This window comes from Pleurodeles waltl, chromosome 4_1, assembly GCF_031143425.1.
Source record: "Pleurodeles waltl isolate 20211129_DDA chromosome 4_1, aPleWal1.hap1.20221129, whole genome shotgun sequence".
Classification (NCBI taxonomy): Eukaryota; Metazoa; Chordata; class Amphibia; order Caudata; family Salamandridae; genus Pleurodeles; species Pleurodeles waltl.
The window spans coordinates 996,001,860-996,025,509 of NC_090442.1; the positions used below are offsets into that span (position 1 = coordinate 996,001,860).

The following is a 23,650-nucleotide window of genomic DNA, read 5'->3' on the forward strand; positions in this document are numbered from 1 at the left end:
TGATGTCCAATCCCTACTTGATTAGGGCAATATATCAAACCTTTCTAGACAACTTGGCTGAGTATGAAGACCAGGCTGTGGAAAATATTCAGATCCTTAAAATACATGACAGCCTGGCCATTCAGCTGCAGAGCTTTTTCTATAAAGTGGGCCAGCTAAGGCCTTGAGAAGGGAAAAGGGCCCGCAAGGGATAGTTTGATGAGATCTGCTCCAGGGCAAAGTCTGGGCTAAAATCAGCAGTAATGTCTGGTTCACAGGAGGAGATTAAACAAGCCAGGTGCACACACAAAGGAACCTTAACCAATGCGAAAAAGCGCCGGGAGGATTCCCTGTGGCAGGAACTATTAGTTGCCTCCAGAGTGAAGAACAACAAGCTCTTCTGTGAACTTTTGTCTAAAAGAGAAAATGGAGGCAGGAATTGCCTTAATAATCATATACAACCTGAAAGTTGGGTTGAGCATTTTTCCAGTCTTTCTGCTTTACCAGAGGGTCTAACGGACGCCAATATAGTCCATCCTCCACCAATGCCACATGGGTTGAACCCTAGCCTGCCCCCCTTAGAGGGGGACCACTGCGCTTAAAAGGGTTGTATTATATTTACCATAGAAGAAACCCTTGAGGCCATAAATAGTCTAAAACCTGGCAAAGCACCCGGCCGGATAAGCTTCCTGGAGACCTTTATAGATCGGAACCAAACATTTGGTCCTGGTATATTAATGCTATCTCAAACTGTATTGCTGCAGGGGGACAAATCCCAGGCACATGGAAGGGGGCCGATCATACCAACCTACAAAAAAGGCAATGTAAATCTTCCAGCCAATTGTAGGCCAATTAGCCTTATAGATAACTTACAAAAGATCTTTGCCAAACAAATTTTACAGAGGCTAATTAGCTGTGTTGAGGAACAGCAAATTCTCTCTTCACTTCAGGCAGGATTCCGTGCGAAAACTAGCACGGTTGACCAGGTCTTCAGGTTGGCTATATTGTATTGGAAATATGTCCTTATCACCAAGCAGTGCTTATATGTAATATTCATAGATCTGCGATCTGCCTTTGATTTGGTCCCAAGAGCTAAACTATGGGAAGTGCTGGGTAGACTGGGAGTTCCAGGGGATATACTACTTTTGTTAAAACGTCTACATGAAAACACCTATGCGCAAGTGAGGTAGGGCAATCAAGGCGAACTGACCGAACAGATCCCAATCAGAAGGGGAGTTCACCAAGGTTGCGTGTTAGCCCCCTTACTTTATTTATTAACAAAGTGGTGAAGGCTATGACCACATGTCAGAATGATGCCCCTTCCTTGAATGCACAAAAAATTCCCATTCTCCTCTTCGCAGAGTATTTACTCCTCATTTCAAAGACACCAATGGGGCTGCAAACCCTTGTTGACTGATTTAATTTATTCTGTAGTGAACATGTGTTGGAGGTCAACATTAACAAAACTAAACTGATTGTGCTTTCTAAAGGTCCTAGCAAAATATGTTCCATCCATATTGATGGAGTCCCTCTGAAGAAAGTCAGCTCTATAGATTACCTGGGGGTCAGGCTAACTAGTAAACTAATATGGGAAGATCAGATCATAAAGAGTGCAGGGTTGCTACAATGCCTAGCATCATCTCTATTGCATTTTTATCAAAGTTCTTTTACAAAAGTTGTATCCCCAGCAATTAAAATTTATATAGCCAAGGCGCAAGGAGCAGCTGTGTACGGAGCGGAAGTATGGGGATTTTCTAATTGCAACAAGATATCAGTGGGTGAAAATAATTTCGCAAGGGCTTTGATTGCGTGTCCACGCTCCACACCCTTGTCTCCATTATTTTTTGACCTGGGGTCAAGTCGAGTAGCTGACCTAGTTATTTTAAGTCCTCTTCTTTATTGGATCAGGATATGGACCACTCCTGAACTATACATATATAAGACCTCATTACTCGATTTACTAAAATTTCAAACTGTTTATACACACCCTTGGATCCGACATGTATCTCACTGGTTTCGTTTGTTGGGTCTGGGTGATTATTGGGAAAATCCCCACAATTTAGAGAGACGTCACAAAAAAATGTTAAAGTCAATTTATTGGTCTTATGTCAGGGATAATTATGTAACCTGCAAAATACATGGTCGTTTAACCAATTATTTTATCGATTTTAAATGGACTCCACAGTTTGAACCCTATTTGGATATTATACCAGATTTGCAGGGTAAAAGTTTATACGCAAGGTTCCGGTTTGGATCTCTACCCTTGATGTCATTGACCCATAGCTGGGGGCAGAATAGTCTTCCTGATATATGTACTGCTTGTGGTGGCACTTCAGAAACTGTCAAACACTTCATGTTCTTCTGCCCAGCATACGTGATCCTGCAGTCAAAATGGATCTGCAAAACCTGTAGGGTCATGGGATTAAAAAATTGTTCTTCAGCTATACAGGTTCTAAAAAGTCATAACTCAACTGATGTAACTCTTGCAGTAAGCAAGTTTTTAGTGGCAGCATGGCACATACGTCGCAATTTTCTAAAAGTAAAACAAGGACCCATATTACCGACTTAGATAAGATCTTTTAGATTTTTATCTGTAAATCTGATTTTATCTTAAATTCAATGTTTCATATTAATTTATAGTTGTTGTATTTAAATGTGACTACTTATTTTATTTACTATTTATTGTTCCTTGTTGCTTTCATGGTCAATTGATCGAATAAAGCTGATGATGATGATAAAGTATTTGCACAACACACTCCCCCAGTGACACAATTAATACACCACAAAAGAGACTCCACACAGGATTATATGAAAATATGCTTCTTATACTATAAATATATCATAGACCAAAAATTACAAACTAAGTTAGTAGTTGTTATCCTGGACACTAGGAGACCCATAATGACATACTTTATTATGCCTATGAGGTGAATACTGAGGTAGTATTTTTTGTCCTGGATACTAGGAGAAGCATACATCAGAAATATTATGCATAAAGAGGCAAAAGAAAAGCATATAAATCCCAGAAGGCAGGCACAGACACAGAAACACCTGCTCCCTATTAGCTGTGATACTGTAACCTCTTTGTACCACGGAAATCATATGCCTTAGCAAAGGGTGCAGAAACCTCTGGGCTTATACTAGACTTTTTATGGTGATCTTACCCATAAGGCAGAGCAGCAACTGTACCTCTACTAGGCCTCCTATGGTAATTTATGAGGGTTCCTTTGTAAATAGGCCAGATAAATAGAGCGCAAAGGGACCAGCGCTCCTGTTATGGCCATTACAATAATTTGTATATGTTGTGGAAGGCGGCTGGTTCCTGGGAACAACTGGGAGGCACTGTTGAAGTTTTGCCCAACCTGTCAACCAAGTGCCCTAGATATGATGCCAGCAGGAGGGGTGGCACCCACACTGTGCACTTTTCAGGGGTGAAAACTCGCTGGGCTGTCCACGTATGCGAATGCCCACACAGCTACCTGTTAGCTCCCAGGGTAGCTGCTGTGGTTGGAGGGATTGTGGTTGAATTCATGTGGCCAGGGGCTTCCCACGGTCTTTCTCTAGTTGCCCACGTCTTTGGGCCTGTGGGGCAGGGCAATGCCACTGCCTAGGCGAGGTTCAGGTCCCCTGCATATGGGCTTGCATTGTCAGAAACAGGAGTTGTGGGGAGACATGGCTCTGAGAGGCAGGTGGGCCTGGGACACGCACACTGCTCTAGACCTCCAGGCCTCCAGACCTCCTGGATCTCCGTGCAGGCCGTCACTCTTCCCCATTCAGTGAGGAGGTAGCGCGACCATGCTGGAGTACTCACATTGCTTTCTGAGCCCCTATACTTATGCTCCAAAATGTCTTTGTTCAGGGGGTGACTTCAAAGGAACCCTTTCAAGTGTAACAAAACCTCTTTCAACCCATCCCTGGCTCCAGACATCAGTAGGGGGTAAATCAGCCAATTGTGTAGGGCAAGGACACAGCCTATTGACATGTATGTCGACCCCGCCTCCCTCTCTCCCAGCCCAGGAAGACTGTCAGTATACAGATGCACCCAGCCCCTCCTGTATGATGGCTGTCTGGAAAGCATGCACAAAGTGTAGCTGTCACTCTTCCCTAGATGTGGATTAAAGTCAGGATGTAAAACACATAGAGTTATAAGCACAGAGAAATGCCCACTTTCTAAAAGGGGCATTTCTACAACAGCTATATAAAATTCAAGCATGCCCACACTCCTCCTGTCAGATAAGAAATTACCACTTAAAGATATATAAGGGAATTCCCAATGCTAAACTATGAGAGGAGCAGCCCTCACAGTAGTAAAAGATGAAGTAGGCTGTTTGTCACTACTAGCGCATGTAAAACATAAAAGTACATGTCCTACCTTTTACATACACAGCACCCTGCCCATAGGGCTATCTATGGCCTACCTTAGGGCTGACATAGGTGTAGTAAAAAGAGAATTTAGGTCTTGGCAAGTAGTTTGAAAAACCAAGTCAATGTGGCAGTAATCTGTGTATGCAGGCCCTACAGTGAGAGGCCTGAGACAGGTTTAGGAGGCTACTTCTGTGGGAGGCACAATAAGCTCTGCATGCCCCCTAGTAGCATTTAATTTACAGGCGGTGGATATATGGTATACTACTTTACAAGTGACCTATAGGTAAATTAAATACGTCAAACTGGTGTAAATCAATCATTCCAGATTTTAGGGGAGAAAGTTCATGCACTGTAGCACTGGTTAGCAGTGGTAAAGTGCCCAGAGTCCTAAAGCCAACACGTACAGGGTCAGAAAAATGGGAGAAGATTGGAAAAAAGTTTGGGGATAACTCTGCAGAAAGGGCCATTTCCAAAAACTGTCAAGTTGATAGCTTCAAACATTTTACCAGTAAATCCCATCTCTTAATTACTTTCCAAATACAGTTCAGTAAAACTGCGAGGTTACCATAATTTTCCACATGCAGAAGCAAGTCCAATTTCATGCAGTTAAAAATGTATTCATAACATTTAGCACCACATCTCAACTTTTTTAAAGTTCACACATTTATTCCCACTCAAATCTTTGAAGCTGACACTGAACTCATTGAGCTACACCTTGCAAGCTTAATATTCCGGAAAATTAGGAAGTGCATTCCGTGGCATACAGGCGCGGCCTGTCCTTTAGGGCGGAGGGGCCATGCCCCCCCACCTTTTGCCCCCCATAAAGAGTGTCTGTCAGGCTGAACAAAGGTCAGCCTGACAGACACTCTTCATGTTCAGGTCAGGCAGCCAAGAGCAGACATGCGCCGATTTGCATAGACTCCTGGCTGCCTGAGCTGAACTTTGCTGGGCTGAGGAGGTCACAGCTCCTATGGGCGTGACTTCCTCAGCTCAGCAAAGGTGCCTCGAGGCCCTCCCCTGGGTGACGAGGAAAGCGTCACCCATTGACTTCGACCTGGGCGCTTCAGTTTTAAGCCCTGAAGCGCCCAGGGTAAGTGTCAATCTGTGACACTTCGTCACAGAGTGGGGTGGGGTCAGCAGTATCACTGACCCCATCCCACTTTGTGACGAGGCTGGGACTGCTGCCTTCCCTCATTGGCTGACCTGAGCTCCGAGGCTGAAGGTAAGTGTGTGTGTGTGTGTGATGTTTTAAAATGAATGTTTGGTGCGTGCGTGCATGTTTGAATGTTATGAGTGTTGTTAATGGATGTGCGTGCGTGCGTGCGCGTGTGTGTGTGTGAGTGTGTGTGATGTTTTAAAATGAATGAGTGGTGCGTGTGTGCATGTTTGAATGTTATGAGTGTTGTTAATGGATGTGCATGCGTGTGTGTGTGTGTGAAAGAATGAGTGTGTGTGAACGTTTAAAATGAATGTTTGGTGCGTGCGTGCGTGCATGTTTGAATGTTATGAGCATTGTTAATGGATGTGTGTGCATGTCTGTGTGTGAAAGAATGAGTGTGTGTGTGTGTGCTTCCCGCCCACCCCTCTCCCTCCTAAAGCTGGCGGCCGCCTCTGGTGACTTAATAGATCAATGGATAAGCAGGTCAGCTGCAATTAATCAGGGCTCTTTTCATCCAAGCCCCTGAAATTGGTGCAAGGAAAAATCCCACCTGCAACAATAACATTTCAGACAGTAGGATGTCTTTGTGCCAGGTGGTAAAAAGTTGAAAATTTACCTTTAATGTCCAAAGGCACATCATTCTACTTAAAGAAACTCCTCGAAACTGAGATCTTCAGCCCGGACCTAAAGGACCTTCCACACTACCAGGGTCTGTGATCATATAACATCAGCAACGCAACATGACTGGATGCTTTCTTCATCACTTTTTTCTTCTCACTGGACATTTCTGTATGTGCATCAACCTTAACATGAACGTTTACATGAAAGACATTATACTAACTTTCTTATGTGATTGTATGATGGTCATGGAAGGTCCACAGGGATCCACATTTCAGGAACCACCCTTTGCAGTTTGGTAACATTCAGTTCTTCAAACTTTAGCTGACACACTATGGTCTGGCCCCTTTAAACCTCAGTCAGAGGGCTGCGTGGGGGGAATGTGTCCATCAACAGGCTTCATAACTAATAAAATGCTTTCCCTGACTGGGCTCTTCTCTCTCTGTCTGTGCTCTCCTCATGACCTCACTAAGTGACCACAGCTGAGGGAACTGGGCAACAAAGGGTGACTGGGGTGGTGATGAGGGGTCAGACTAAGTATGTTGCATGAACTCCAGAATCAGTGACTGATGCTCACTGAAAAAACATTAAACTTTGCCTGGGTGGCATGAAGGGCCCGCATGTGGCTCTCTCCTGTGGACTGAGACATTCCTGAACTACTGCTTGGCTGGTCTGGTGGCTGGCTGGGCGCTGCTATTCAGATTTTAGCTTAGAGCCCAGCTGAACGATATTTCCAAGGCTGGCTCCAGTGATGATCAGGACACATATCAGGGTGAAAGATATGAGTGCCTGTGATGGTGTGCCTCCAAAGAATAGACAGGGATGATTCTGAGTTAATGATCTGCACTGCACTGTCTCCGCGATGGCTGTCTGTGTGGATAGGATCACCCACAATGATCTGAGGCCAAATGTCACTAGCCTGTCTGGGCAGCACAGCCAGGAGAACTACACAGGGTCAAGACGTGGGTCCCTTGCTCACTGTGCCACTGGATTCAAGCTAGCCTGGCTGATGATGGGTGATATCCTGAAACCGGTCTTAGGATGCTTGTTTCCAGTCCAGGGAGGATTTGGCTTGGCAGTTCGGGCTGGACTGTTCCCATGAGGAACAGGTTCAAGACTGATTTGCATATGGCTGGGTCCAAACTGGGGTGGCATGGTGAGCAAAAGAACGATGGATTAAACCCAGATCTGAGACTGGGGGTGAGTGTTGGCATTGTTCAGCACTCCGTCCATCATCCTTTTGTGTTGCTAAAGAACTACACTGTACCACATAGCTCAGTCACAATACAGAGGATGATTGGAAGATGGGGTTGGACAGCCACAAGAGTTCACCAATTGCCTGAGCATCTGGCAGCCTTGCAGCAGAGTTAAAGTTGGGTTTACCGTGGCTGCTCTGTTGAAGAGCTGTCTATTGCAAAATCTGCTGCAAATTCAGGGCCTAGGAAGTGCTCACTAATGAATCTTTTGTATTCAACCGAGGCTAACTATCAAAATTTAATACATCTAAATAACGTGAAGCACATTAGGTTCCACAAGGAAGACAGAGAGTTGTTAGGGTTCAAACCATAAAGGTTTATTAAAGGATTACCAAAATTACAAATTCAAATAACCAATTTAGTCATGAATCAATAATCAACACATTAATACTTTAGTCAATGTACAGCTCAAAGCAATTCAAAAGTCATAAAAGCAAAGACAAACAATGATAAAGTTGTCTGAAAAAGGAAAGGTAAATAAAATTGTTTACCCATAAAGAAAGCACCCTACTCTGATAAGTTGGGGAAAAGTTGTGCCATTAAGTCAGGAAAGTAGGAATCTGAATGCTCATCTACATTGCATCACCTTAAATTACACGGTTCTACCATTGTATATCCTCTCCACATGGTTCCCATATGACTAGAGAATCAGAGTTAGGGCACAAGTAGATAACTTAGCTCATTACTTCCTCAAGCTCCTACATAATATGGATTCTATAAATGACCTTCAAGCCTACGGTCATCCGCAACATACTGAGGCCCTGATTTATACTTTTTGGTGCAAAAATACATTAACTCAGTATTGCACCAAAAAGTTTCGAACCGGCTTGCACCATTTCTGTGCACCAGCCAGGCACCATATTTATGGAATGGTGCAAGGCGGTGCAAAAAAATTACGTTAGTCGGGTGGGGCTGGTGCTATGGAAGAAGGGGGTTTTGCACCAAAATATGACGTTAGGCAGGAGAGATTAAAAATATGACTCTAACCTGCCTATAGTCATTTTCTGATGCCAAACGTCCATACCACAAGACTACTGTCTTAGAAAAGACAGGAGTCATGCCCCATTTTTTGACCCCTCCTCCCTCCCATGGACCATTTTTGCACGGAAGTATAAATATGGCATTAAGGCCATAGAGTAAATTTTTGCTCGGGAACGCCTACTTCATAAATTTGGTGCTAGACGGGTCTAGCACCAAAGTATAAATATGGAGTTAGTTTTGCACTGAACTAGAGTAAAACAAATGACGCCAATTCGGTACAAATAGAGTATAAATAAGCCCCTGAGATTCTTCATAATAAGCTGAAACAGCTCATTAAAACATTCTACTATTTTCATGCAAAAGAAAACATGTCACATGAAAACATGAACAAGGTCACATTCATGTAAAGGGGACCAGCTACTCCTGAAATAAAGAAAGAAGCAAGATGGGAACCAGACGCTAGTCATTTTAAAATACAAGCCGACATTAGTTGTAGTCAATCTACATATGGATAACCTATCTTAAGTGTATTTCCGCAGGCACGTGTTAATGTTATTATAAATGCAAACATTTAAATTAAGAAAAGTAATCACCTTCAGCTCTCAGACCGCATCAAACATTGGTGAAGCATAGAGGAACTAGTAGACTGAGATGTGTTAGGTTAATCTGCAAAGCTTGGCGCTTGGTGCTTGGCACTTGGCAGAGCTGAGGAGTCTGACTTACTCTTTTTGCAATCCTGCTTTACTCCAGAGTTTCAAGAGTAATCCAATTCTCTTACATGCTTACAGCTGGAATTCAAGAATAAGCCAGGAGTAAAACAAGGCTGTCACAGCAAAATCTTTGTGAATCGGGCCCTTGCTGTATTCTGATTATTAGCTTAGTGAGAACCTGTCTAAATGTTTCCTTATAAATGATGTCTTGAAAAGGCCTGCTCATAGTCACATTTAACCAAGGTCGTGTTGTGAACTTTTTACAGATCTTTGATAAATTTGCAATCGTCTCTTAGATCCCACTTTTTTTAAGTGGGTAGGAGCTGAGAAGGGACGAGCCAAACCAGTAAACCAGTCAGACATCTTGAAATTACACCATGAACACCTATATATTGCTATTACTAATGGCTTTACTGCATGTTTTCAATGTCTCTTTGCAGCTACCACCCTCCCACAGCAGCAAACACAACAGTGCTCGCACAAACTGTAGGCGATGGCATCTCGATCGGGATTGTTGGATTTGCGGTTGCGTTTTCTGTAGCCAAAGTATATTCAATCAAGCATGGATATGTCATCGATGGCAATCAGGTACTGATACAAATTGGGAATCTGGTTTTGTGTTGAAATTAGTGACTCGTTTATAAAAAATGCTGCTTTAAATAATGTTTCCTGCTGATATGATGTGCTACTGGCCAAAAAGAGTTTAAAAAGGAGGCAGTTTAACAAGTGAACATCTGTGAGGTATGCATGATCACACGTGTCACCTAATAATTAGTGATCCATAAGAACTAATAATGTGAGTCACCAATGTGTGCATATTTCGCATTGATAAAATATGCAAATGCATAAATGTGCACAGAAAAATGAAAAAAGAAATCTGGCAAGTTGCACTGTCAAAATAGTAGACATTATGGAATTTGTCATGAGCATGTGTACATTACACAGGTAACCCTTGGTGGAAATTATTTGCCCTTGTGTGTGGGGGCACATATTTAATCCGATCACATAGTGGTGAACTATGCTTTGTAGTTTACCTGTCTAAAGGATGACCAAAGAAGTGAGATGTGAAGAGAAAATGGTTTTCTGTATTTGTGGGGTGGTATATGGTTGCAGCTTTCCAGTGTTGGGAAGAGGTGGGTGTCACCTGGTAGTGAAAAAATGTGAAGCAATTGCGTCGGAACAAATTTTTACTGCTGTTGCTTGCACTAGAGTCCTGAGGTCCGATGTCCTATCTCTGCACTACAGATATGCACATTGCACCCCGACTGGTTTACCAACAGGAAGCAGTTTAGGATGCGACCTATATACTAATAGATCACCATGTAAACCGTATTTGCAGACTGTTGCAAAACAACCTACCTAATGAATATTAATTGAGCTAGTCAATATTTGCAAAATCTGTGATTGGCTGAGAATGTATTTGCATTTCCAAATGGGAGACTCCTTTTTTAAAAGCAGGCCTGTCCCTTGACGGAATAGGTGGTGCTTTAAAGAATGTTTCCTGTTTGGCAAGCCATCAGAGGTAGAAAGCAGTGGTCTCCTGGACCATTGCCTGCTCCTCCCGAAGACACACAGCACAATTTCTAAATAGGTTGCTGTCCCCACAGAACAGCTTCCCCATTGGAAATCAGATAATAACTCATGAGGGGTCAGTATCTGATCAATGGACAGGGCCACCAGACCCAGACTTCGGGGGGCTAACACTTCCGACGATCGGGCAGGACAAGCATTTCCAGAAGTGTGGTGGGAGCTATCTTAATAACCAATATGAGAAAAAGAAATGACAAACTGTGCAATTTGAGCATATTTGACAAACTTGATATTATAACAAACATGTTTTTGTAGATTTGATACTGTTCCTAGGCTAATCATAGTGATCTTTAGAAAGCACATTGAGTGCACTGGCATAAAAAAACACATCTACAAATTTTAATCCAAGGAACATAAGGCACGTTTCCGCAAAGTTATTTCAAGGCAACACCCTTTTTGTCAAATCACTGATCCTTTCCGTTACAGAACAATTTACTTGTGAAATAATTATCATTTCAAGTCTAGAAAAATGCTGCAACCCCATTAATGATTGAAGGTTCAATTTATTTATCCAATTGGATGTTGCAAAATTTACATGGGTGAAGCTACCCTTATGCACAGGTCTCACAGGCCATTTGCACTCATTTTTGGGGCCCCAACTTATTTTTCCTCATTACACTTTGTTGCAGAATAAGGCCCATATTTATGCTTTTTTAGCGCCGCATTTGCATAATTTTTTTATGCAAAAGCGGCACAAACTTACAAAATATAATTGTATTTTGTACGTTTGCGCTGCTTTTGTGTCAGAAAATGATGCAAATACGGTGCTAAAAAAGTTTAAATATGGGATTAAGAGAGAGAAAAACACAAAAGGGGCTAAGGAGGAAGAGAAAGATGGAACAATTGTAACAAAGGCAGAGAGTAAAGAGGAAAAAGAAAATGCAAGAGTAAGATAAAGGAGCAGGGAGTGCTTAGTGGTGCATGATGGTGGCACACAGTAGAATCGCGTACAGACAGTGGTGGTATTCAGTACTCTTGACACTTGAAATTGCAGGGCACAGGCTCCTGAGCAAAACTTTTGACCCTGGCATTAATTATTTTACAAATAAAGGGCTGCTTAGTTTGTTACCACATGTTTAATTGGGAGATGTGACTGGTAAGTCACAGGTTTAATTCCCCAAATACCATTTCTTCTTCTTGAATTAACTGTGTGCCAATGAGTTGGTAACATTGCTGCCTGTAATTGCACTGCCACACACCTGTTCTACACTAAACAAAAATCCAATAGGCAGTTATTGTTTGCACCCCACATTGAGCAGTTCCCATATATGTAGTATATTGAGCCACATCCATGCAGGAATGCACCAGGGTGTTATTGACGAGCTGGCAAAAAAGTTGCCTTGTAGTGAGTATTAGGTGCAGAGGTGCCAGTCTCAATGGTAGAGGTCTAGCTAACTATATATATCAAGTTATTTTCTTAAGAATATTTGTTGAACTCCAAGACAGTGTAGAGATGGACAGAATCAAAGACAAGGCAGAGGTCAAGTAATAGGCATGTTGGTACTCCATTTGAATCCATTATGATGTTTAAATCATCTCATGTAAAAGTCAGTGCTGCTTTTGCCCCACAGCCGTACCACAATCTATTTTGGTAATCTAAGAGAAGGTTTTTTTCATTGAATAATGTAGCTATTTGTCTTGACGCTGATGTTTCAGTCTTTTTGCCTAGAAACGGTTATCGACTGGTTAAATCAAGCCTTTGTTTATAGACCTCTTTATTTTAGGGAGTTATTTTGAGAAGAGTCCTTTTTCCTAGGAATTGTTGCTACATCTGGCTGAATTAGCTGCAGAGCTATTATGAGTATGTTCTTGCACACATGAGCAGGACATGGATCTGCTGGGGATCATGCTGGTCTACATGATTTTGCAGCCTTGATAAAGTCCTGTGTGGTTAGGAGGTTAAAGGTAAGTGTTTGGTTTCATGATTTGTTTTCTAGTGAACTGCTGAGCACTGCTGGAAATGTGATTGAGCAATGATTGAGCAATGGAAAAGAAAGTAGGGAGTCAAAAATCACTTGGAGCGTTGCAAACTGTGCAGGTGTGCCATGCACACAGCAATAGCCTTTAAGGCCTTTGACTGTGTTGTCAAGGCATAAGAGTGTCCTATGCTACTAACCGGTCTGTTCTTGTGCTCTTGAGAGCCATCGTCAGCTGCCCCCGTTCAGGTCTCTGGAGTGTGGTCTGCTCTTCAGCCTTAGGTCATTTCTCCAGGACCTAGGGCAGGTTCCTCTGAAGCAAGGCAGAGATCTAGGGCCAGATTTATAATTAATTCCAAAAGTGATTACCAAATTGTGATTTTTGCAAATCGCAATTAAGTAATTGCTGTTGGAATGTATGAAACTCCAGGAGTTTCATATAGCAATTCGCAAATGGACCTACTTCATTAATATTCATGAGGTAGGTCGCAATTTGTGAGCCATTGCGAATGGCTACAATCACAGGGTTAGTGGCCTGCTGGGCTCAGCAGACCACCATGTCTGTGATTGCTTTTTAAAAAAGCAATCTTTTTTTTTAAAATGTAGCCCATTTTCCTTAAAGGAAAACAGGATGTGTTTAAAAATGAAAAGTTTTCTTTTCATTTTTTAAGAGCAGGCAGTGGTCTGCAGGACCACTGCCTGCTCTTAAAAAATGTTTTTGCATCCATTCACAAAGGGAAGGGATCCCTTAGGACCCCGTCCCCTTTGAGAATGGGTTACCACCAATTTGAAATTGGTGGTAACGGCGATTGTTTTGCGACTGCATTCATGGTCACAAAACAATCATACAAACCTCTGCGGTTCGGTATTAGGAAGGGACACAGCCCTTCCTAATACCGAATCTATATGTAGTCGTAAATCCAATTTGCGATTCGGTAACAGTTTACCGAATCGCAAATTGGATTTGTTACATACAAAAATGCATACTGGGGCCGTTTGCGACCGCAAAAATGCATAATACATCTGGCCCCAAGTATCTTAGCTCCAGTCAGCTTTCCCTGCTTCCTACTCCTGTGTTTTTCTTCAAAAGAAAAGATGAAACATCTATGCTGCTCAACATATAAAGATTGAGCAGTAGTTTTTCCTGTAGGGTTGCACTGACATTTACTGGAAAAAGTATATTTTGAGTTTCATGATTGTACATTAACGATTATACTTGGAGACACAAATATACATCGGTTTAGTATCCATACAATGATGTATTAAGCCTAGTCAACTAAACATGTAGAGAGTGAACAAACTGTAAGAAAGCCCATGTTAATTTAGTAAAAATATATTGTTGCATGAATGTTCTCTCTACAAGAAAGGATACGCATTACGACATGACAACTGTGTACTGTCTAGCTCCATGTAGTCACTGTCATTCACTTACTAAGATTTCAGCGGGCGTCAAAGGAACAATGGGCGGAGATGGGAACTGTGCACAGTTATTGGCAATAAAGGCATGAATGGAAAGAAATTAAAACAATGTGATTTTGAATAAAACTGAGAGTTTTAGAAAACCACTGCACTGCTTCTGTATATAGGATATGTCATAGCAACCCATGATGTAAATCCATGCGGGAGTCTGGAATAGTTAAGATACCTGTACCGTGCTGTAATGCACTTTGTTTAAGCACTATAGTTAATCGATGTGTTTCAGAACTTCGGAGATTCGGAGATTTACATTTTGGGTCTGGCTTTACATTGTAGAAGTCACCCGAGCTTATGTGATCAAATGAAAAAGAGCTTTAAAGAGCGCACCTGAGAGAATGGCTATATTTCCGCCCATACATTGTTTAAATGTACAGTGTTTGATTGCTGCCATTGAGAAAACATGCTTGTCATGCTCCTGTTGGCTCCAGAGGGGAGTTCAGCCACCACAAAAAATGTAATGATGTGGCAGTTTGCAATGTGAAGACCCATCTACCATTCTGTAGGCTGTAGTACTCACTAATAATAATGCTAGAGGGTCATTATATGCACACTGTGTGCATTAACTACAGCGTGGACCATGTTTTTATTTATAGGCTAATCCTGCTGGCAAATAGACCTTCTTAGTTAGGATGTTCGCTATTTCAAAATGGCAGTGGCAACCACGGTAATGTTGCAAAGGCATCTGTGCATGTTTTTTTTCTTCCACATTTATGCTTGTGCTATGCTGAATAAGCAGTTTGTTTGGCACTCCCACCCCAGCACTCTGACAGATGTGCCAACCTCCACAGTCTCATGCCAAACCTTCCTCCCACACCATCACACTGTCTAGTTTGCTCACCCCAACAGTAGCAGCCCGTACATGGACAACTCCCCTCAGCCATGGGAGCCAGATTCACAGAGTTCTTGGGATATCCTGGACCACATGGCCCTATTTTAACTACAAAATGAGAAGAAATACATGTGGGGAAAGAGAGCAATAAGACTAGCCCCTTTTGAAATGTAAGCAATTATATACATTTCACGATTAGGCAATGCTGTTGTTTCGTTGCCAAATCTCTGCTCCTGTCCTTTCTGCAGACATGTGCACACTCTACTTTTAAACTGTCCCTCTGTACTTTGTCAATTCTGCTCAATAGTGCTGGCATAAGATCTTTGTAAGTGGTAGGGTGTGATGCTCTTCCCATATTTCAGCGATCAAACCAAGCAAACCAAGTAAACAGACTTCTTGTAGGTGGTTTTGGGAGAGTGGGCTACTCCCTCAAGAATTTTTTGAAAGGTTTTGTGTCAGATTTGCTAAAACACCATAGACACTGAAACTGCATTTATGAAACATCACAGTATGTTAATAGTGCTTGAGATGAGCCTGGCCTTTCCTAGGAGTAGATCACATGTTTTCAAATGCCATAAGTCAGAAGTTACTTCAGCTATGCCAAACTTGGCATTTTTCATAGGTGAACCCCTTATGACAAGGATTAAGTACAATATGGGAGTGCCAGAAATTTGCCATGGATAGTCCACCCAGTAGTCATGGGTGCGTATAAAAATTACCTCAGGTGTACAAGGGTCAGAATTTTGCCATCAGCATCCCCCTATAAAACTATTGTTGCACCCCATGTGCTAAGAATTATGTGCAGCATGTCAGGGCCTGCATTTCACCACAGGTAACACCTCCCATTCATATGTCATTAGTGCCCTCATCCATTAGTCAAGAATAACCCCCATTATGCCAACACACTTGGGAGCATAACATGCATACTCTCAGTCAAACATCCACTCATAAACATACTCACTCTCTCACACACACTCACACTCATTCTCACTGTATCTTGACCTCTTTCATACGTTTGTACTCATACCCACAAACACGCTGCCACTCAGACTCCCATTAGTCAAAGCTGCTTGTTTTGCATTAGAAAGGCTTACACAATTGTTGCCCCTGCTTTATTTGCCGCCTTACCTTTTAGTGAAGCTTAGTAAAAGCATTTTCTCTGTACACTATTAAAAAAACAAACATATGCAGTCCTTTATCCACTTTATTACAAACAGCAAGTTGAAAGTTCAAAGATGATTGAGAACACAATACAACTTCAAACCCCACGATGCCCACAAGTAACCATGGCAACCCATAACCAATCCAGTGTCCATAACAAAGAGTATATAAGTAACTGACGGGCACAGTCCTTTCTCTTCTTCACTGAAGGAAGTTAAGGAACTCGCAATCTCATTCACCTTTGGAATCACCTCCTACAAAATAAAGAAGTGATCAGATAACAGCAAACAGAGTCATATCCTAAGCAAACAATCCCACAAGAATACAATTGATAACGGAAAGAAAAACTCATTGAAACAACATAATGCATTTCAAGGTATCACCAAGTGAGTCACCAGTAACATACATATAATCAACAAGCCTCCAACAGATAGGAAAAATACCACTGACCTGAAAAAGAGGAATCCACCCAGAAGCAATAGGCAAGGTAAATCAACATTGGGTGGGTAATACTGTCACAGTATGAGGGAGGGATAATTGTCACCTCCGTGTCCTTAATACAATTGAAAGTTTCCTTCACAGTAGCTAGGAAATTTTTCATTCTATATCAGGACCAGAGGCGAGGATTATGCAAGTTCAAAGCTTACTCACCACCAAAGATGCTACTTCATGAATCGGTTTAAAATAAAATCTCTTGAAAACTGATTCCGAGGACCAAATTCACTGCATTCATGATGTCCTCCAACCTACCACTTACTTGAATAGCTTTGGAAGCCATCGCCCCTCTAGTGGAATGAGCCCCAAAACGCCTAGCGTCAATCCCAGCTTCAGACATGAGCCAGCGAACCCACCTAGCTATAGTAGGGGAAGCCACTGCCTTAAACGGTTTCTTGATAGTAATCAAGAGTTGTCTTTCTCTTGGAGGTCTATTTTCCTCCGTGACAGCTTCATAGGCCTGTAAACATCTGACCACACATAACTTGGGATGAGATTCAAAACTGGGATAAGAAGTCAACCTGGTACTCATTTTAGTCCGTCTCGAAATGGTAAAAGTAACCCCTACAGGAGTGAAAACCCGGGCTCAAACATCCAAAGTGAGCACATCTGAAACTCGTTTACAAGAAATGAGACACAGGAGCATTGCCAACTTAGCGGAAATCTGTTTCCTGGATAAAAACTGATTCTTCGGTCAGGAATAAAGAAAGTTAAGAACCTTATTGACATCCCATGAACCAGAATATCTAGGTTCAGGAGGGCGAGATAAACGTACTCCTTTTAACAGTTTACTTACCCAGGGGTGTTCCCGAACCGGTAAATTATTGATCGTATTGTGTCCTGCCGAAATAGCAGAACGAAAAGAGTTGATGGTACAATACGCCAAACCCGAGGTAAAAAGCTCAGACAGAAAATTGACTACAGACTCAACTGGAGCCCCCACGGGATCCACTTCCCTCTCCATACACCAACGAGCCCATCTGTTCCAGGCCGATCTATATCGTTTGATGGTACCTGGAGCCCACGACTTTCTTGATAAGGGCAGTAGCGTCCCGTGAAAGGGAGACGTTCTCCCAACGTCCCCTGAAATCCTCCAAGCCATGAGTCTGAGGTGTCCCTGTTGCACCAATGGATGGGGGCGACCAAACGGGTCCCAAAGGATTCCCAAGGAACAGGGAAGTCGGAAATGGAGCCATCCACGACAATTCCAGGAGAGTGGGGAACCACGCTTGTGCCCTCTATATCAGATATGTCAGAATCAAGGACGCCCGTTGACGTCGGACCTGCACCACCGCTCTGGAAATCAGTAGAAACGGAGGGAAAGCATAACATTGGTTGTTCGTCCAATCCTGCAAGAGCGCATCCACCGCGATCCCTCCCGGATCGGGCCTCCAACTGAAATAAGTTTGGAGTTGAGCATTCCATCAGGAGGAAAATAGGTCCACAGAACATGGACCCCAACGATCCATCAGAGACTGAAAGATCTCCGGATCCAGTCGCCAGTCGCTGGTATCCCTGAGATAGCGGGAATTCCAGTCTGCCACCTGGTTCTGAATTCTCGGAAGGTATTCCGCTGTTACAGAAATCTGTCTCTGGAGGCAATAATGCCAAAAATCCTTCGCCACGTCTGCCAGGACCCTGGACCGAGTTCCCCCGAGTCTGTTTATGTACTGGACGGCCAAAATTTTGTCCATACGAAGAAGGGCACAACAGGATACTTTGTCGTGAGTCAGGGACCGAATCGCGAACGAGCCCGCTAAGAGCTCGAGGCAATTGATATGAAGGTTCAACTCCTCAGAAGTCCACTGACTCCCCCATAGAAATCTGACCACACCTGGCCCCCCAACCCAGTCTGCTGTCATCCGACCCTATCACTAGGTCGGGGAGAGAGCCAAAGTTGGCCTTCCCGTTCCATGCGTCCATATGGCTTAACCACCACTGCATCTCCGAACAAGCCTCCGAAAAGAGCTCCAGCAGTGCTGAATACGTATGTCCCTTCCGGAGATGTGACGCCTTCAAACGTTGGAGGGCCCTGTAATGCAAGGGACCCGGAAAGATCGTCTGGATAGAGGACGACAGAAGACCCACAATCCTGGCAATCTGCCGGAGGGAAGTCCTGTCCCTGCGGAGCACCTTGGAAATCTCCTTCTTGATCTTGGAGACCTTGTGCTCTGGGAGCTTCAAAGTCGCCGACGTAGTGTCCACTACGAACCCAAGGAAAATCATGGACTGCGACGGGCGAAGAGAAGACTTCTTCGCGTTGATCACGAAACCCAGATCCTGCAACAGAGCAATAGTCATGTTCACGTAACACAACAGTTGCGACCGGGACTGATCCATCAAAAGGATGTCGTCCAGATAAATAATCAGTCTGAAATCCTGAGTCCTCAGAAACTCGACCACTGGTTTCAGCAACTTTGTGACGCACACCAAGGTGCTGAAGAAAGGCCGAAGGGAAGACACCTGAACTCTTAAATTTGGTTCCGCCACTGAAACTGCAGAAAACGCCGATGAGAAGGGTAAATCGGGACCTTAAGGTAAGCGTCCTTGAGGTCCAAGCAGACAAGCCAGTCCCCTTGACACAGAAGATGAGATGAGAAGATGGATACCCTCCATCTTGAAATGGCGATAAACCACCCATTCGTTGAAAGCCTTGAGGTTTATCACCGGACGGAAACCCTTGTCCTTATTTTCGACCAAGAAAATGTTGCTCAAGAATCCCCCCGAATGAAGGGGTGCCGGAACAACAGCCCCTTTGACAAGAAGAAGCTGGACCTCTGTGTCTATTAACTGAGAATCCTGAACACTGAACTGAGTGGGAGGGGGCCGAACCGGTTGAACTGCGGTCTCATAGAACTCTATGTGAAAACCCAACACTGTCTCCAAGACCCGAGGGTCGGAAGTGAGCTGTGCCCAATTCTCTAAGAAGAGAGCGATTCTGCCTCCTAGCTCTTGAGGGGAAAAAGGGGAATGGTCACCAGTGCTTCCTCCCTGAGTATTGGAACCTTCCTCTGTTGAAACATGAGGAACGTCTTGTACCAGAACCTCTGTTGGGGACGAAGGCCCCCCTCTTGACCGTCACTCCAGCCGTTGTTGCGTCATCCTTGAGTTCTGGAGGGGCCTGCCTGCAGGGAACGGCCGGAGGAGTGACCCCTTCCTCGTCTGGCCCCAGAAAAAACCTTTCCTGGAAAAATCTTGTGCATCAAGGACTGCGCCTTGTCGAAAGCAGAGAAGGTGGATTCAAATCTCCCTAGCTCCTTCACAAAGGGGTTCCCAAAGAGATTGCCCTGGGCTACAGCACCTGCCTCAGACGTCGCCAATTCCCCTAATTTGGGGTCAATCTTGATCAGGAGAGAGCGACGCCTCTCCGTAGATATTGCACAATTGGCGTTGCCCAACAGACAGACCGCCCTTTGTGCCCATCCAGTGACCAGATCCGTCAGCAACAGTTCCCCTGTGACCTTGGCCTAATCAGCCAACTCAATAATCTTGGTCAAGGGCCCATGGACATCTGAGAGTTTATCCTGATAAGCCTGCCAGGAACGATCGATCCCCTTCTTGGGGTCATGCCTGTATTTGGAGAAGAAAGTACATAATTTAGGGTCCAAAGAACGCGTAGCCGCCACCTTGTCCCCAAGCGCAGACCTGGGACATTCCGCCCAAAGGCAAGCCCGAACTTCCTTTTCCAAAGGATGGCGGATGGCCTTAGTGACATAAGGTGCCGCTGGGGACCGATTCGGAGGACCGAGGATGGTATATGTCCTCCGGATCAAACATATCAGAGTCCCAACCTTCTACCTCTACACTGGAGGTATTCGCGGATGGGCGCCAAGGTCTACCCATAATGCGATCCTCGTCCGATGAGCCCTCATCATCGGAGTCACCCCCCGAACGGGGCGATCCCACAAAGGGATCCAGCACAAGGGCAGCAGAGCTGCCATGCTCTCCTGGCATAACATCCTCCCGGCAGGGTACAGGATCAAGCGTTTGCGCACTCTTGGAAAAGGCTTCCCTCAATCTGGCGAAACCTTCCAGGTGCCCCGCGTCATGCTTCCGAGAAGAAGAAGTTGTTTTCGAGGTACCAGCCCGTGGGGTCTAGATCTCCTAATACACGAGACGAATTGGACACATTGTCCATTAGCCTATCCACCCTATCCTGCAAGGGTGCTAAGGTTTTCGCAACCACCTGTGAAAGTCATCTGTCCATGCCTTCAGGAAGGTGGCATTGAGGAGGCCAGACTTCCTCCGTCCCCAAAGAGGGAGCGTAAGCGTGGTCCACAAAAGAGTCCATGGAAGGAGTGGACAAGGACATCCCCAGGCTAAGGAATGTATATAGATATACACCAGGAAAATATCCCAACAGAACCAATTAGGGTGGAGTAGGACCCAGGGCCAGACCAGTTAAACACTGCCACCTACCCCCACGAGGGGTGTCAATAGAAGGGATGAGAGCACAGAAAAAATGGCCAACCTAAATTAAACAGGGCAGCCCCCTCGCCGTGCTCTGAAATGCAGAAAATAAGCAGAAACCAAACCGTGAAGGTTCCCCTAAGGGAGAATAGAAAGCAGGTAGTGCCTGCCCGTACCGCAGCGCGGTGTTGGCTAGGCTTGGGAGCCACAGAAATCAGGAATCCCAAGGGCGGGATGCTGAACGGGCCTGACGCGATCGAGAAACACAGCGTGTGAAGCGCTGAATCAAACGATCACAGAGGGGCTCGTACGCGCACCCCTAGCGGTGATAAGGTGTCATCGCACCACGTGCTCGGGCCGAAGCCTACCGCGCAACTCAAAAATGTCTGGTATGCGAGGAATGCATTCGCGTACCGACAGCAATAAACACAAGGTAACAAGGCAACAAGGCAAACGCTAGCAGCACAGTCAATCCCCGAACCCCTGTGAAACTAACGAGAAGGAGCGAGGAATTAACTGACGGGCAGCAGTGAAAAAAGAGGAAGGACTGCGCCCGTCAGCTACTTATATACTCTTTGTTAGGGACATTGGATTGGTTATGGGTTGCCATGGTTACTTAGGGGTATCATGGGGTTGGAAGTTTTATTGTGTTCTTGATCATGTTTGAACTTTGAACTTGCTGTTTGTAATAAAGTGAAGAAAGGACTGCATAATCCTTGCCGCCAGTCCTGGTATAGAATTCTTTCTCATGAGAACTGCTTGCTTGAATATGCTGTACTGTTTAGGGATACAATGTATAACATAGTGTGTGTAAAGGCAACCTTCCCAGGAGAAGACAATGGATGCACTGGAGTACAAGCTGATACAATATTGATACCTGACAAGCCCAATGATGGGAACAGGAGAAGAGGAGCCAATCATCGACATGTGAACCATGTACTAGTAAATCCTTAGATTTGGGATTCTACTTTCATTCGACTAAAAGTAAACGTACAATTCTTTGACCAATGACGAAGTGGGAAGTAGTTTTGGGAAATCTAACTTAGCCAGACTGCACAGGGAGGAGAGAGGCCATTCCACAATATTCTTCTTAACTGTCTTGAGCATTTAGCGATTATTCTTTCTGTACTACATGAAGAGACTTTGCTTTATCTGAACTTTAATGCTGAATTCCGATGCCTTGGTGACTGAACAGATGTCCTATTGACGAAGATTGTCGCAGCTTGCTGAACCATACCGAGGCAAAGTATACAACAATGTTACTGATTGTTATGTCTGCTTCAGTTTCTAGGTACCAACCATTAATTTGGTAGGGCCATTGTTAAATGTTTTTCTAAATTTGTCTTGACTAAATTGCTTTTGCATGAAGTCCAAACATGCTATTCTAATCTGAGGTGAGTTAGGGTACTCACTAATGATGCTTGCTACACGTTATAACAGTTGATGTATTTTCTTTGCTGAAATCTCAATGTATGCCATTTCGTTTGTGCAGTTATTCTTGCTACTGATTTGTACTGTAACTTTAGAATGTGTAGTGATCCAAACGTTGATATATTTTAACTTTTACATAAGGGTATGGTTATTCATGACTCAATAAATTAACCAAATAAGGTCCTGCGCGCTACCATATATTACTGTAAGCATTTGTTCAAACTGAAGAGTTGGTACACAGAATGTGGGTAACTCTCCATAGAAGTGTATTAAAATATTAACTATTGCATGCACAGCTGCTTCAATCCAAAAGAGAGGTAAAGAACTTTTACTCCAAAAGCAGCCTGGAAGGTCCATTTATTTTGTAGAAGTGCACTATCTTGAATGCACTAAGGGGCTTTTCTACAATTGCATTTTTACCCTGCCAAGACTTGAATGTATGGAGTTGGACTTTGTCTTTAAGTGTTTGCACACCTTTGTTCTTGGGGTGTAGAATAAGTGGAAGGGTACAATTTTAAATCCGTGGTGAGGAGTAAAGATGGCACTTCTTAATATCTACCGCTGCTTCAAAACTGTGTTTTCTTTGTATTTTAGGAATTAATTGCATTTGGACTGGCAAACATATTTTCTGGCTCGTTCAAAGGCTTTGCAGCAGGAACCTCATTGTCAAGGTCTGCAGTCCAGGAGAGCACGGGAGGCAAAACACAGGTAGGGCACAAAGTGCTCTTGCATTTTGTTCTTTGGTTATATGAACACAAAATGAGTGGCTTTGGTTTATCATGTTTAAAATACCATTCGTACCACTGAAAATATCAAGCTTTGCAATACCAATAAAAGTTCAAAGAGTATGTTTGTGATTGCAGGTTGCAAGTCTTGTATCAGCTTCACTTGTTATGATTGTCATCCTGGCCCTTGGATTTCTCCTACAGCCCTTACAAAAGGTACGCTTTTACTCATTTTAATCAGCTGAAAATGTCTTCTTGTCCTCACTTTCTGATTGTTAAAAAGCATGTAATTAGTATATGTCCAAAGAAAAATGTTAAGGGCCCGATTCACAAAGGTAAGGTAATACCAGTAACTTTAGTAAGAGTAAAGTTACTAGCAGTAAACTACCAATGTGAACACCAAAAAGTAGTTAACTTAGACCTAAGTCTGAGTTTAACTTTGTTGATCGGGCCAAGGGTGTTTGATTTGGACTCATTAACTAGAGCACATGTTCCTGGATTTTTACCCTAATACCACAAAGCTGCACATTTTCATGGGTCAGGTGAGAA

The 23,650-nt window shown here is 43.7% G+C and overlaps 1 protein-coding gene across 1 annotated transcript in view; it reads left to right on the top strand.

Moving 5' to 3' along the window:
- Positions 1-23,650, top strand: part of LOC138288315 (chloride anion exchanger-like) — a 355,789-nt gene that overhangs the window by 225,183 nt on the left and 106,956 nt on the right. Inside the window, exons 9-11 of the mRNA XM_069229825.1 lie at positions 9,509-9,656; positions 22,971-23,084; positions 23,240-23,317. Coding sequence (XP_069085926.1) covers positions 9,509-9,656; positions 22,971-23,084; positions 23,240-23,317 — 340 coding nt within the window. The remainder of the gene's footprint in view (positions 1-9,508; positions 9,657-22,970; positions 23,085-23,239; positions 23,318-23,650) is intronic.